Here is a 13,565-nt window from a genome sequence, read left to right on the forward strand (position 1 = left end):
TTTTTTGTATAAATAAAAATTCTACGAAATATTTTTAATATTTCACCCCAAATTTGACTTGTTAGTAATGTCAACGTTCACGTCATATTACCCAAAAAAATGTTTATTTTGTATTTATTCTCCCTTTTAATATTAAAATGTTTTTCCTTGAATTAAAATGACGAAACAAAAAAAAATATTGACGTATTTCCATCAATATGCATTAAAAATTATTTGCTTGGTTTGGATTGATCGGAATTGGCTTCCATTTTGTAATTCAATAATATACTTACCACAAAAATTACAAATATTTTTGAGGTTATTGCCTTTCCGTAATTGAGTCACTTCCTGATCCGTTTTTACATGGAGAGGGAATTCATCGACCGATGTGTGAAGAAGATACTTTTTCGTTCTTGCCCATTGAAAACAAATATTGATACTTTGTTGATATCCTTTTTTGCTGCTTTTCTTCGATTTTCTTGTTAGAGTTAGAAGTGTAGGCGTTTGCAGAGTAATTGCCTTTTGAATCCCACACACTGAAGAAATTTTCCTGTGAATCAGTGAATTTATTGAACTTTTATCACGTTTCGTTTTCTTCTGAATTTCTGAAAATTTTAAAAAAATGCTAATCAAATATTTAAAAAATTATTATTTTTGAAATATTTAAAAAAAAAATTAATAAAAATTAAAAAAAAAAATCTAAAAATATTTCCAAAAATTTTTTAAAAAATTAATTTTTAAAAAAAATTAATTAATTTAATAATTTAAAAAAAATAAATAATTTAATAAATTAAAAAAATAATTTAATTTCATAAATAAAAAAAATTAAAAATAAAATAGTCATTTTATTAAAGTTTAAAAAATTAAAAAAAATTTTTTTAAATTAATTAATTAAAAAAATAATTAATTAAATTATTTAAAAAAAAAAAAATTAATTAATTAATTTAATAAAATTTAATAAAAATAATTAATTAAAAAAATACTTAAAATAAATGAATTAAAAAAATAAAAATTTAACCTAAATTAAAAATAATTTTAAATTAATTTAAAAAATTAACAAAAATAAAAAATTTTATAAATTTTAATAAAATTGATTATTTTATAATTTTTTAAGAATTAATAAATTTTTTAAAAATAATTAATTTAATAATTTTTTTAAAAATTATTATTTTAATAAATTTAAAATAACTATTTATTAATTCAACAGACCAAAAATTATTTAAAACCAATAAATCCTGCTTCCTAAAACCCTTGGATTATGAATTTCAATTCACAAAGCATTAAATATCCATTTTCATATAATAAATATGATGATAAATAATAATAATGTTCATTTTGCACAAACAAGTCTAAAATAAACGAATCTAATGTTTATGTTTATCTCCGTAAATATTTGAAAATATTCATCATTTGAAATAATTTTCTGCCAAATGCAAACATTTACACACTAAAAATTTTCAGAGTTGCATTCTTACAAACCAACCGCAGAACTCTGTGGCATGTGGTTGACATTTTCCATTTATTCAAATTTCTATTTATAGCTTATGCCTCTACGACGTGTAATTCGAAGTAGATACGTGAAAATGTCATCGCGTGTGGGTGTTGATTTGCACTTTGCTAACATCCAATGTGACATAATATCGATCGTGCGTTGCGATTTAACTTTGCTGGCTGGAAAAGGATTTGAATGGATTTCTCGTGAAAATGGGGGAAAATGTGTGGGCTTGTTGTTGCCATCTCAACATCATCACGATCAAGGTCAAAGTTTTAAGAAGAAAGGATAAAAATAACTTGATTGATGATAGAATTAGATAATCCTTAGATGTTTTTGCGCTGAACTTGGCAATGTGGGTTGAAAGACATCCATTGACGACACTTTTTCTCGGAAATTGTTAATTTACGATGAATTTATGGAAATTCATGCTGTTGCTGCTGCCTTTCTGTCTGGCTTGCACAAAAAGAGCGAAAATAATTGGTCGCGTTGAATGCTGTTTATAAAATTGTAATAAATTTTAAAGCAAACATAATCAAGTTTATTATAAATTTTTAATTTATTGCTCATTTATGGTGCGAATCGAAACCCAAACTCGATTATTATTATGTTGTTATAAACAATCTTTTTTTTCTGATTAACTTGTTTGACTCCCGAGTAAATAACTCAAGAGCGACTCGATATTTTTGCATTTAGTTTGGTGAGTTAATCAAGCGGAACGTGTGGTAATTATTCGTGTTCGTATGAGTTTTTTTTTGTTTTTGAAGTGAATTGAAGTAATTATGAGCGCATTATTTTATGTTTACTATTAGACATGGAGGAGATAACATCAGGTAATGGAACGAAGAGATATATTTAGAGGAAGGAGGTTTTTGAAAAGGAAATTAGCTTAATTTTAATTAAAATGAACGGTATTGATCGGTATCAACGAGAAAATTGCATTTAATTAGCGAATTTAATGCGATTTTATAGATCGTGGTGAATTTTTGGTTTTACGAATTTCAAGGTTTGGTGAGTTTCTTATGGTAAAAATTAAAAAAAAAAAAATTTTTTGGTGAATATTTTTCATAAAAATAACTTTTCTTATGGTTAGAAAGTTAATATTTTGACTATTTTACGAACAATTCTAACAAATTTGATCAATTTTTATTTTAAGCTAATTCAAGAAATTCACCTCAAATAACGAAATTTGAAATTTTTGCTTTGGTGAGTTTTTTAAATTTCATATTTTTGGAATTTTAATTCTTTTTTAATGAAAATTGATGAAAATTTGAAAAAAATCTTAAATGATTAATAATTAAATATTTATTTAAAAAAATTATTTGATTACTGAAATTCACCAAATATCCGAAATTTGATTTTTTTCTGAATTTTTAATATTACTTTAATGCAATTTTCGATTAAACGTTAAATGAAAATTTATTAAATTATTTTTTTAATGAATATTTTTAAATTTCAATAATTTTCCTTGAGGTGAATATTTAAATTCACCACAAATTTTAAACCTTATGAAATTACATTAATCCAAATTTTATATTAAAATTAGTTTTACAGAAATTTTTATAAAAAAAATAAATTTTATTTGAGGTCACCAAAAATAAAATAAAAAAAAATTAAATTAACTCACCGAAATTTTAATATTTAATTTTAAAATGCAATTTTAATTCAAATTTAAATTAAGATTAATTTTTAAAAAATACTTTATTTTTTTTAATTAATTAAAATTTATTTATTATTTTATTTCTTTAATTTTATTTGAATTGCAATATTGAATATCTCAAACTCACCTCAAACAAAAAATTTCTTGAAAAATCGCAAAAAATCAAATATTTCTCAATAAAACAGCAAACAAACCAACAAAAGTCTTTGATCTTTTCATCTATTTGCTACCAATATTACTATTTTGCACCGACAACTTTGTTTACTCATTTTGCCCACAGGCTTCTCCGCAAATACCAATAACCACTCCATTACTTTATCACTCAGATATCACTTCCAATTCGAACTTTAAGCCGTAATCCAATAAACATAAAATGATGTTAGGCTTAGATTAGTATCGATTTGAATTGAAAACTTTTCAAAACCGAAAGACAATAAAAAGCCACTGGGCGTTCATTTACAATATTTTACAAAATTTATCGAAGTAAACTTTCTGCGCCCTTAATTTCCTCTCTTTTCTCGTGTTTTGTGCCTCAAACCATCTTTTCGAACATATGTGTGAATAAAAATAAAATTTATTACGTTTGACATTCGAGAGTTTGACCGAGTAAGCAAAGAAAAGTGTTTCTGGGCGTTCTTTGATAAATGTTTTAAATGTTGCCTTTTGTACGTTCTTTCATCTGGCAAAATGCAAACCGAGACGAAGAAATGAGAAAAATCAATAGAGGAGAGAGAGAAAAATATTTTGTAAGTGAAAGACATTCGTTTCTTTGAATTCCATTGTTCGATTGTTCGAAACAAAGATAGATTGCGACTCATAACTTTTTGTGTTTGCTCGCGCTAGAAAAAGGGGACGAACTCGAAGGCAATTAAGGTCATCAACATTTGCATTTCTCTCATTTTTTTGGGTACCTTTCTAATTTGCATGTCTAAAAAAATTTTTTTCTAAAATATTTTCGATGAACGTGATAAATTTACCGGTAGTTGTCTCATGAAATCGCCAAACTGCAATTTTTTCTCATTTTCACCCACTTGAAATTAAAATCTTCTTCTTGAAATGACTTACTTTTGCTCGAATACAGAAGCGGGCAATTTAAAATACATAATGGATGAAAATGAAAGTCGGAACATAAGAAGAAGAAGTAAAAATCCCACTCGCACTCGTTTTTTTCTCATCATTCATCATTATTTTTATTATTTATCACGTCGTTTTTTACCGCATTTTATGAGAAGTTTTGAGAAAAAAATTTTAAATTTTTTCTTCGGTTACGTCTTTCTGAAATTTTTAAAGAAAAATAATTTTTAAAAGAAAAATATCAAAATTTACAAAATAAAAAATTTAAAAAATTTAATAATTTAAAAAAAATATTAAATAAATATTTTTAAATAATAATTAAAAAAAATATGTTTTTATAAAAAATTTAATTTTTTTAATAATAAATAACGTTTAGTAATTATTTTAATTAAAATATTAAATAAAATTGATAAAAAAATATTATTTTAATATAAAAAAAATTATTAAAAAAATCTTTGAAATAAATTATGAAAAAATATTAAATTGATTTTTTTTTAAATTAATTCATTAAAAAAAATAAATTTATTGAATTAATTCATAAAATATGAAAAAAAATAATAAAATATAAGAAATTTTTTTAGTGACAAATTACTAAAAAAATAAAAATTTTAAAGTTGAATAAATATTATTTTAATTAAAAATTAATTAATTTTAACTTAAATTAACTAAAAAAAAAATTAAAATTTAAAGATAATAAAAAAATAAAAATGCGCTATAACCTTAAAATTTCACGAAAACCTTCAAATCCAATTTTTTTTTTTCATAACAATTTCAATTGCTTTCTTTTGAATTTCTTTCTCTCCGTTCTTATGCTGAGAAAATTTGTTAAAGCAAAGTATGTCGTCATCAAATTCGTACAAAAAATAAAATTTTATTAAATTTATGTTGCTCTTCTTCCTTTTGCATCGCCTCAACTGCAAACAACGCAGAGAGAATTATCGTCATGACAATATATTTTTATGAGTTATGACAAAACGTCCCACAATAATCCTCTGCAAATGGCAGTTCTTTGTGGCACATATGTTCGGAGCGCATCTCAAACAATGAGCTGTTAATAACGATTAAATATTTATCGTAACAATAAGCACGGGATTATGCCGTATTTGAGATTCCCTCAGACAACAACGAGACAAGAAGACAACAAATCATCAATTTTTATGAAACTCACTTGATTGGAGGCAATCATAAAATTTCACTCGAATGTCATTGAATTAACTCTAATGACCAACTTCCTACAAAAAAAACTCGCTTTGGTGACAACTTCTTTGAAAATTGACATTTTTGTGCATTCTGCAGACGTTTTCTAATCATTCAACTTTAAAAGTCACGTTTTTGCAATATTCTAATTTTTTACCTCGCAAAATAGGAGAAAAAAAGGAATATGCATGAAATTTCAAGTAGCAATTATTTTGCACAAGAATAATAATGAACGTGGACTTCCTGTCTGAGCTGTCGTCTGATGTGCGTTGCATTCCCTTTTTACCGACATTTTCAACTCTCTGCTTTCATAAAATGTAATCATGACTATTGTTATTTTTACGCTCCCTTTATGGACTTGGAACACTCGTGACAAGCTGTTTGGAGAGAAAAAGAATAGTTTTGTGATTAAAATGTCGGTAAAAAGGGTTAACGGACTTAGTATTAATGTTAGTTAAAGAAATTTTGTAGGGGAATGTTTCATTATCATTAAAAGTTTAAATTTTTCTTGTGAAAAATGAAAAAAAAACTAAAATTTTGAAGAAAATTTTTTTGTTTGAAGAAATTTTTCAGAAAAAAATTTTTTTTTTTCATTTTTTGAAATTATTGAGGAAATTAAAATATAAAAAATCTTTTAAATCAAAAATTTTAATAAAAATTGAATATTTTTTTAAAACTATTAAAATTAATTAAATGAATTCAAATTTTTAATTTTTTCAGAGCAAAAAATATTTTTCTGTTAAATTTTAAATAAAAAAAAAATAATTTTAAATCGCAAAAAAATTTTTTTGTGACTTTTTAGAGTAAAAACTAAATAAAATATGAAAAGAATATTTGCCTCAAAAAAAAAATTTTGATTTAAAAAATAATTAAATTTAAAAAAATAATTTAAAAAAAAATAAATTAAAAAAAAAATAAATTAAAACTTTAATTATTTTTAAAAAATTTTAAAAATTAATTTTTAAATTTAATTTATTTTTGAATTTTTTAAATTTTTTATATTTCAATTTTAAACAAAAATTAAAAAAAAAAATTCGCTTAAAAAAATATTTTCCTTCAAGTTTAAAAGCAACTATGATGATAAAATCCACTAAAAACACACAAAAACTCGAATGATTAATGTACTGTGCAAAAATCCTTTTTTTCCCATCATCCCTTTTACCATTTCCATCATCAAGGAAAATTTTGTTGTGATGCCAAAACTTGCCATTTCCTCTCTTTCTTTTATTATTTTCCGTCAAATTATTCAGCAAAAGACGGAACACAAGAAAAAACAAAAGACGTCATAAAATGCAAAAAAGAATAATTAGAGTTAAATTTCCTTTTTCTCGAATTTTTCTTTTTTTCAAGCTTTGATGACACAAAAAACGTCACAGAGAAAAATAATAAATTTTCCATCATCGTCGTCATCAAAGAAAAACTCTTGAAAGTAATTAACATTTTCTATCTTTTTTTTTATTTTTTGTAGATATTCGTCTTCAACTGAACGAGCAACTGAGATGTTTGGATGTTCGTGTCGAATCGCAAGTGTCACTCATACAGGAGTTGCAGGATTTCTTCCGACGGCGCGGCGAAGTTGAATTGGATTACAGCAAAAGTCTCGATAAGCTCGCGAAAAGTTTGCAATTGCGACACAAGGAGCAGAAACAAAAGTAATTTTTTAAATTTTTTCTTCAAAAAATGAATTTTTCTAATTTTTTTTTTAAATTTTTTGCTTTTTAGACGTGAACAATGGCCATTATTTTCATCGTACACATGCTGGCAACAGTTGGTCAATCAGACAAAATCGCTGTCGAAGGATCACGCTGCCTTGTCGGAAATTTATTCGACCCATTTGGTAGCAAGACTACAGACCGTGTGTGAGGATGTGCAGCGGATTTATCGGAGGGTGAGATTTTTTTTTCTTGTTTCTTGATGGATTTTTATAAAAAAAAAATGATTTTTTTTGTAGTGTCGAGAAATCGGATATGAAACACACGAAGAAATATTGCGCGTGTTGCAGGAATTGCACACGACAATGAAAACGTATCACACGTATCAGGCGGAATGCAAGGAGGCAGAGAAGAAATTACGCACTGCTGAGACACAGAGGACCAAGTTGCAGCAGACTGTACCAAAAGAAAAATTAGATCGTAGTAAAAAGTATAGACTGATCCAAAAAGAAGAGCTCAAGGTGAGTTTTTAATTTTTTTTGAAGAAAATTTAATTTAAAAATATTTTTATTTATTTTAAATTTTTTTTTAAAAAAATTATTAAATTAAATTATTTTTGAATAAATTTTATTTTATTTATTTAATTTTTTTTTAGAATTTTTTTTTAATTTTTTTTAAAAAATTATTTTTTTATTTTTAATTTAAAAAATTTATTTTTTAAAAATATATTAATTTACTTTTTAATAAATTTTAATATTTATTTTTTTATTTAATTTTTTTTTTTAATTTTTAAAATTATTTTTTAAATTTTTTTTTTATTAAATTTTTTTTCAATTTAATTATCCATTATTTTTAAAATTAATTTAAAAATGATAAAAATTAAAAAAAAATATAAAAAAATTTAATATTTTTTTTTAAAAGTATTATTTAAATTATTTTTCTTTAATTCTTGAATTTTTTAAAAATAAAAAAATAATTTATTTAATTTAAATAATTTTTAAAAAATATTTTTTTATTCATTTTAGCGCTTAAACAAATACACGGATGCAAGACTGAAGGCTTTAAAAGCCAAAAATGAATATCAATTATGTTTAGAGGCATCAAACACAACCATTCACAAATATTTCGTAGAAGATTTGAGTGATCTGATAGATGTGAGTTCCTCAAATTTCCAAAAAAAATTAATAAATTTCAAATTATTTTATAATTTTCCTTCAGTGCATGGATTTAGGCTTCCATTCAGTCGTTTCCCGTGCTTTGCTGCTACACGTATCGGCAGATCAAGGAAGATGTCGTGCCGTACTCTCCAATGCCGAGACATTATCACACATTGTGCATGCGATGGACTCGCGCGCCGACAAGCAAAAGTTCCTTGAGCAACATCATGGTGCGTTTATGATCCCAAAACGCTTGGAGTTCCAAGGGCAGCAAGATGAAGTAAGAAATTTATTGAAATTTTTTAAGAAAGTTACTCAGAAAATATTTTTTTAGGTTGAACCGGAACTACAAAAGGCCTTGCATCAGGAGATGGAATCGCGTTTGACACATTTGGAAACTCGCGTGAACAATTTGAGGATGGAATCGGAAGAAATTTGGAAGACACTCGAAGCTGCTGAAGTAAATCTCTTGGAAATTCTCAACACGAAGGATTACGATTGCAGCAGTTTGTTTGGCGATACGCAATTTAATAAGTTAGATGCCATTACGAGCAAACAACGCGCTGACAAACAAGAAATTGAAGAGTTTTATATTACGGTGAGTTTTTTAATTAAATAAAAAAATTAATTAAGAATAAAAATAATAATTTTAACTATTAAATTAAAAAATTATTAATTAATTTCACATTTTTAAATTTTATTTATTAATAAAAAAAAATAAAATTATTAAAAATTAATTCATTTAACTTAAAAAACTATTTATTTTAATTTGAATTTAATTTAATTATTTTAAAATAAATTAATTAAATAATTTTTTTAAAATTAAATTTAATTAATTAAATAAATTTTTTAAAATTAAATTTAATAATTTTTTTTTAATTTCAGAAAATCCGTGAATATATTTTGTGCACATCTCGAATCGCGAGACTCGATTCCAAAGCAGAATTCTTGCGAAATATCCTCGCAAAGGAGTCTGCATTGAACAGCAGTATTACAAGCAGCAAGGCGTTAGCTCCGAAACGGTAAGCATACGAAATTTATGCTAACCATCATTTGAGGCTCGTGACTGGATTGCATACGAAATTCGTCACGTGCCTCATGTATAACAATTTTCGATGTTGGTGAGTCGGCTGAAAGTGATGCTGTCAGGCAAGACCGGAAAACTGGTATACTTGCCTGACGTTTCTCGAGTTCAATTTCAGCCGACTCACATCGACTATCGCAAGGGCGGATCCAGAGGGGGGCAAGGGGGGCAATTGCACCCCCCTTTGAAGCTTAAAAAGCACTAAAAATCGCTAAAAAGGAAACAAAATTTAACAAAAAAGGTGATTTTATATAGATTTGCACCCCCTTCGTGGTCCGCTGATAGCCCTCTGGATCCGCCCTTGGTCTATCGTCAATATTGAATGCGAAAAATTATATTTTCTTAAAGAATAGGTACCTTTCTCTAAATTATTTTTGATTTTGAATTAAAATTTAATTTAAAAAAATTTAACTGTAAAAAATTTTCTCAATATAAAAATTTAAAATAAATTAAAATTATATTTAGGAAATTAAAAATTATAAAAAAAATACATTTCAAATTATTTTTGATTTAAAATTTAATTTAATTTAATTAAAAAAATATATATATAAAAAAAATTATTTAGTCAAAAATTACAATTTTCATTAAAAATTTATATTCATTTATTAATTTTTTTCCTCAAACAGCAAACGAATTGGTCGCATGAACATGTCGGGACGCCCCAAACTCTTTGGCGGTTCATTGGAGGAATATTTGGAGGCAACACAGGAAGATATCCCTCTCATAATGCGAAGTTGCATCAAAATCATCAACTTGTACGGACTCCATCATCAAGGCATTTTCCGTGTGTCGGGATCTCAAGTCGAAATCAGCAACTTCCGTGAATGGTTTGAGCGTGGCGATGATCCGTTAGCTGATACAACAGATGCTTCCGATATCAATTCTGTGGCGGGCGTTTTGAAACTCTTCTTGCGTGAACTGAGAGAACCAATTTTCCCGATTATTTATTTTGATCACTTACTATCGATAGCACGTAAGTTTTTAAAACTTAAAAATTATGAAAAATATTAATTTTTTATGAATTTTCAGAATTAGACACTAAACAGGAAATAATTCAAGGAATCCGAAAATTCATTTCCAATCTTCCACGTAGCGTTATTATCGTCGTCAGATATTTGTTTGACTTCCTGAACCAGTAAGAATTTTATTTTTAATGATTTTTGATAGAAATTAATTTTTTAATTTTTTTTTTAGTTTATCAGAATACTCCGATGAGAATATGATGGATGCCTATAACTTAGCGATCTGTTTTGGACCAACTTTGATGCCTGCTCCCGAGGACAAAGATCAAGTTCAATATCAGAATCAAGTAAATTTGCAATTTTTTAGTCAAAATTTCAAAAATTTAATTAAAAAATAATTTTTTAGGTGAACGAGCTTATCAAAAATATAATAATTTACCATGAAGACGTCTTCCCACGTGACATTGGAGGCATCTTTTATGAAAAATACATCACCAATGAGCCATTTGATGAAATGTGAGTCCCAATTTTACCTAAAAAAATATTTTTCTTAACGAATTTTTGTTAAATTTTAGTGACGTGGGCGATTCACCTACCGATCAAGTAACAGAGGATCCCGATTCCGAAGTTTATCCCTCCGAAGATGAATCTGACACGTTTGAGGCAACCGTTCAATTCGACTTTAATGCAAGATCTGAACGGGAATTGTCCTTGAGGAAAGGAGAAGCCATCACTTTGTACAATCAAGTAAGATTTTTCTTCAAATTTTTAAATAAAATTTATTTTTTAATTATTTTTTAAAAATAATTTTAGGTTTCTAACGATTGGTGGCGTGGACAAGTGAATGGCAAAACAGGATTAATTCCCGATAAATATATTTCACTCAAGATAAAGTATGTTAAAAAATTTAAATAATTTTGAAATAATATTAATTAATTAATTTTTAATTATTAAAAAAAATTAAATTATTAAATTAATGAAATTTTTTTAATTTTTTTAATTAAATTAGTTATATTAAATTAATTTTAATCAAATAAATTAAAAATATTTAATTTTTTAAAAATTAAAATTTAAATTAATTTTTAAATTAAAAAAATTATATTATTTAATTAAAATTAAAAATTAATTTAAATAAAAAATTAATTAAATAGTTAAATTATTATTTTTAATTAAAATTTGAAACTAATTTAAAAATAATTATTTTATTTATTAAATTTTTTTAATATTTAATTTTTTTTTTAAATAATTTTTATTTAATTTTTTTTTTAATTAATTTTAAATATTTTTTTTTTAATTAATTTTAAAAATTATTTTTTTAAATTTTAAAAATTAAAATTTAAATTAATTTAATTTTAATCAAACATTTTAAAATTTTCAATGAAAAAATTTTTTATTTTAGGGATGAAGACCGCGAAAAATCAAGCGATCACATGAAATCATCGAGTTCGGAGGAATCTGTGCGCAAAAGACGTCCCAGCGGAAACATTTCTCTCAACAGTCAACTTTCGATCTGCACCCAAAATTCCAATACGTTGTCCAATATCACCTATGGCAGCGATTATACCGCATCTACAGTAAGCGCGTCAATTCCGGCGCCTGTTCTCCCAAAATCTATCTCGCAAGCAAGCACACCGCATCACGTTCAATCCATCGACGTTTCGTCGTCGGACAAAAATGGACTAAAAGAAACGGATTTTCCGCAATACGAGAACACGGAAACGCTGAAGAAGCACTCGGGCTATGTGTATCACGACGAGCCGCATTCCTTCGAAAATACCATTGAATTCATGGAGGACTCGAATCACTTCACTTACGAGGTATTAGAAACCACTGTTTGACTATAAATGTTCTTTGTGTGTTTTTTTTTCTGCTACTTCTTCACAATTTCTTTTTTTTTTGTCTATGTCACAAAATGTTTTAAACATTTTTTTAAGCTTAAAATTATTTTTAATTATAAATTATTTTATTATGTGTTGTATATAGAAAAACGTCTTCGCACAAATTTTTCTACTACTTTTGCACAAGATCTGTACAATTTTTGCTTCTGTTTGTGTCACATTTTTAATCAATCAATTTTTTGGTTGGTTAAAATTTAATTTTTTATCGCATGTGTATTTATTTGATTTTTTATCTAATACAATTTTTGTCTTTATTAGCTAAAAATATTATAAAAAAATGTTTGTATGTGCAAAAGAAATATGCTGGAATTTTTTACAAACATATCCATTCAAGTCAGCATCGCATCAAATTATCCACTGATCTAGTTTCGTTCATATATGAATTGAAAAATTATATTTTTTATACGAATTCGAATACATTGAATGTATTTAAAGTTAAAATTTATTATTAATTAATTATAATTATATTATTATAAAAATGTTTGTTTAGGGATTTATTTTAATTATTATTTTTATGTATGTTAAAAAATTAGATTTTATAAAAAAAAATATTAAAATTAATTTCAGTTTAGGATTTATTTTGTATAATGTTTAAATTTATAGTTTATAATTATTTTATAAAATTTTCAATTAATTTAATTATTTTTTTAGTTTAAATATTTCTCAAAAAAAAGTTAAAAGTTATATTACCTTTATGTTATTTTGTAATTAAATTTATTATAATTTTAAAATAATTATAATTATTAAAAAAATATATTATAAAAAAATTTGAATGAGAATATATAAATATTATTTTAAACTAAAAAAAAAAAATAAAACTCCAATTTGATGCTATTATTTAAACTTTCATATAATGATAAAAAAAATTCAGAATGTTCATACAAGCATTAGTTTAGAAGATGAGAATTTTACTGTAGCGAATTTCCATATAATTAGTAGATGAATGAGTAGTTTCATTGCATGTTTTTATATTTTAACCTTTTGATGAATGTTTTGGGCAAACATTTTCTATTTTATTTAATTTTTTTTTTTTATAAATAAAATTATAAAAAAAGCAAATAAAAATAATAAAATTAATTTAATTAATATATTTACATTTATTGTTTTAAAAAATAAATAATTAAATTAAAATTAATTTTTTGAAAATTAATTATTTTTAAAAATTATTTAATTATTTAAAAAAAAATTAAATTAAATTTTTAATAAATTAATTTTATTTTTACAAAAAAAAAAAAAAAAATAATTTAATTAAATAAAAATATTTTTTTAAAAAAATTAAAAAGAAAATATTAAAAACATAAAAAAATATATTTTTAAAATAATTTAAAAAAAAATATAAATTTTAACCCAAAATATACATGAAAAGGTTAAACATGATCAGTACTGATTTCACTCCCATGATAACATTAA

The 13,565-nt window shown here is 24.5% G+C and overlaps 1 protein-coding gene across 2 annotated transcripts in view; it reads left to right on the forward strand.

The window, feature by feature from the left end:
- Positions 1–13,565, forward strand: part of LOC134836891 (SLIT-ROBO Rho GTPase-activating protein 1-like) — a 56,733-nt gene that overhangs the window by 40,838 nt on the left and 2,330 nt on the right. For both annotated transcript variants that reach the window (XM_063852161.1, XM_063852162.1), the window contains exons 2-15: positions 6,871–7,054; positions 7,125–7,290; positions 7,354–7,575; positions 8,080–8,208; positions 8,273–8,491; positions 8,546–8,809; positions 9,097–9,233; positions 9,922–10,268; positions 10,325–10,430; positions 10,490–10,604; positions 10,664–10,773; positions 10,833–11,004; positions 11,071–11,150; positions 11,657–12,074. In XM_063852161.1, coding sequence (XP_063708231.1) covers positions 6,871–7,054; positions 7,125–7,290; positions 7,354–7,575; positions 8,080–8,208; positions 8,273–8,491; positions 8,546–8,809; positions 9,097–9,233; positions 9,922–10,268; positions 10,325–10,430; positions 10,490–10,604; positions 10,664–10,773; positions 10,833–11,004; positions 11,071–11,150; positions 11,657–12,074 — 2,669 coding nt within the window. The remainder of the gene's footprint in view (positions 1–6,870; positions 7,055–7,124; positions 7,291–7,353; positions 7,576–8,079; positions 8,209–8,272; positions 8,492–8,545; positions 8,810–9,096; positions 9,234–9,921; positions 10,269–10,324; positions 10,431–10,489; positions 10,605–10,663; positions 10,774–10,832; positions 11,005–11,070; positions 11,151–11,656; positions 12,075–13,565) is intronic.

The sequence above is a fragment of the Culicoides brevitarsis genome, chromosome 1 (assembly GCF_036172545.1).
Source record: "Culicoides brevitarsis isolate CSIRO-B50_1 chromosome 1, AGI_CSIRO_Cbre_v1, whole genome shotgun sequence".
Taxonomy (NCBI): domain Eukaryota; kingdom Metazoa; phylum Arthropoda; class Insecta; order Diptera; family Ceratopogonidae; genus Culicoides; species Culicoides brevitarsis.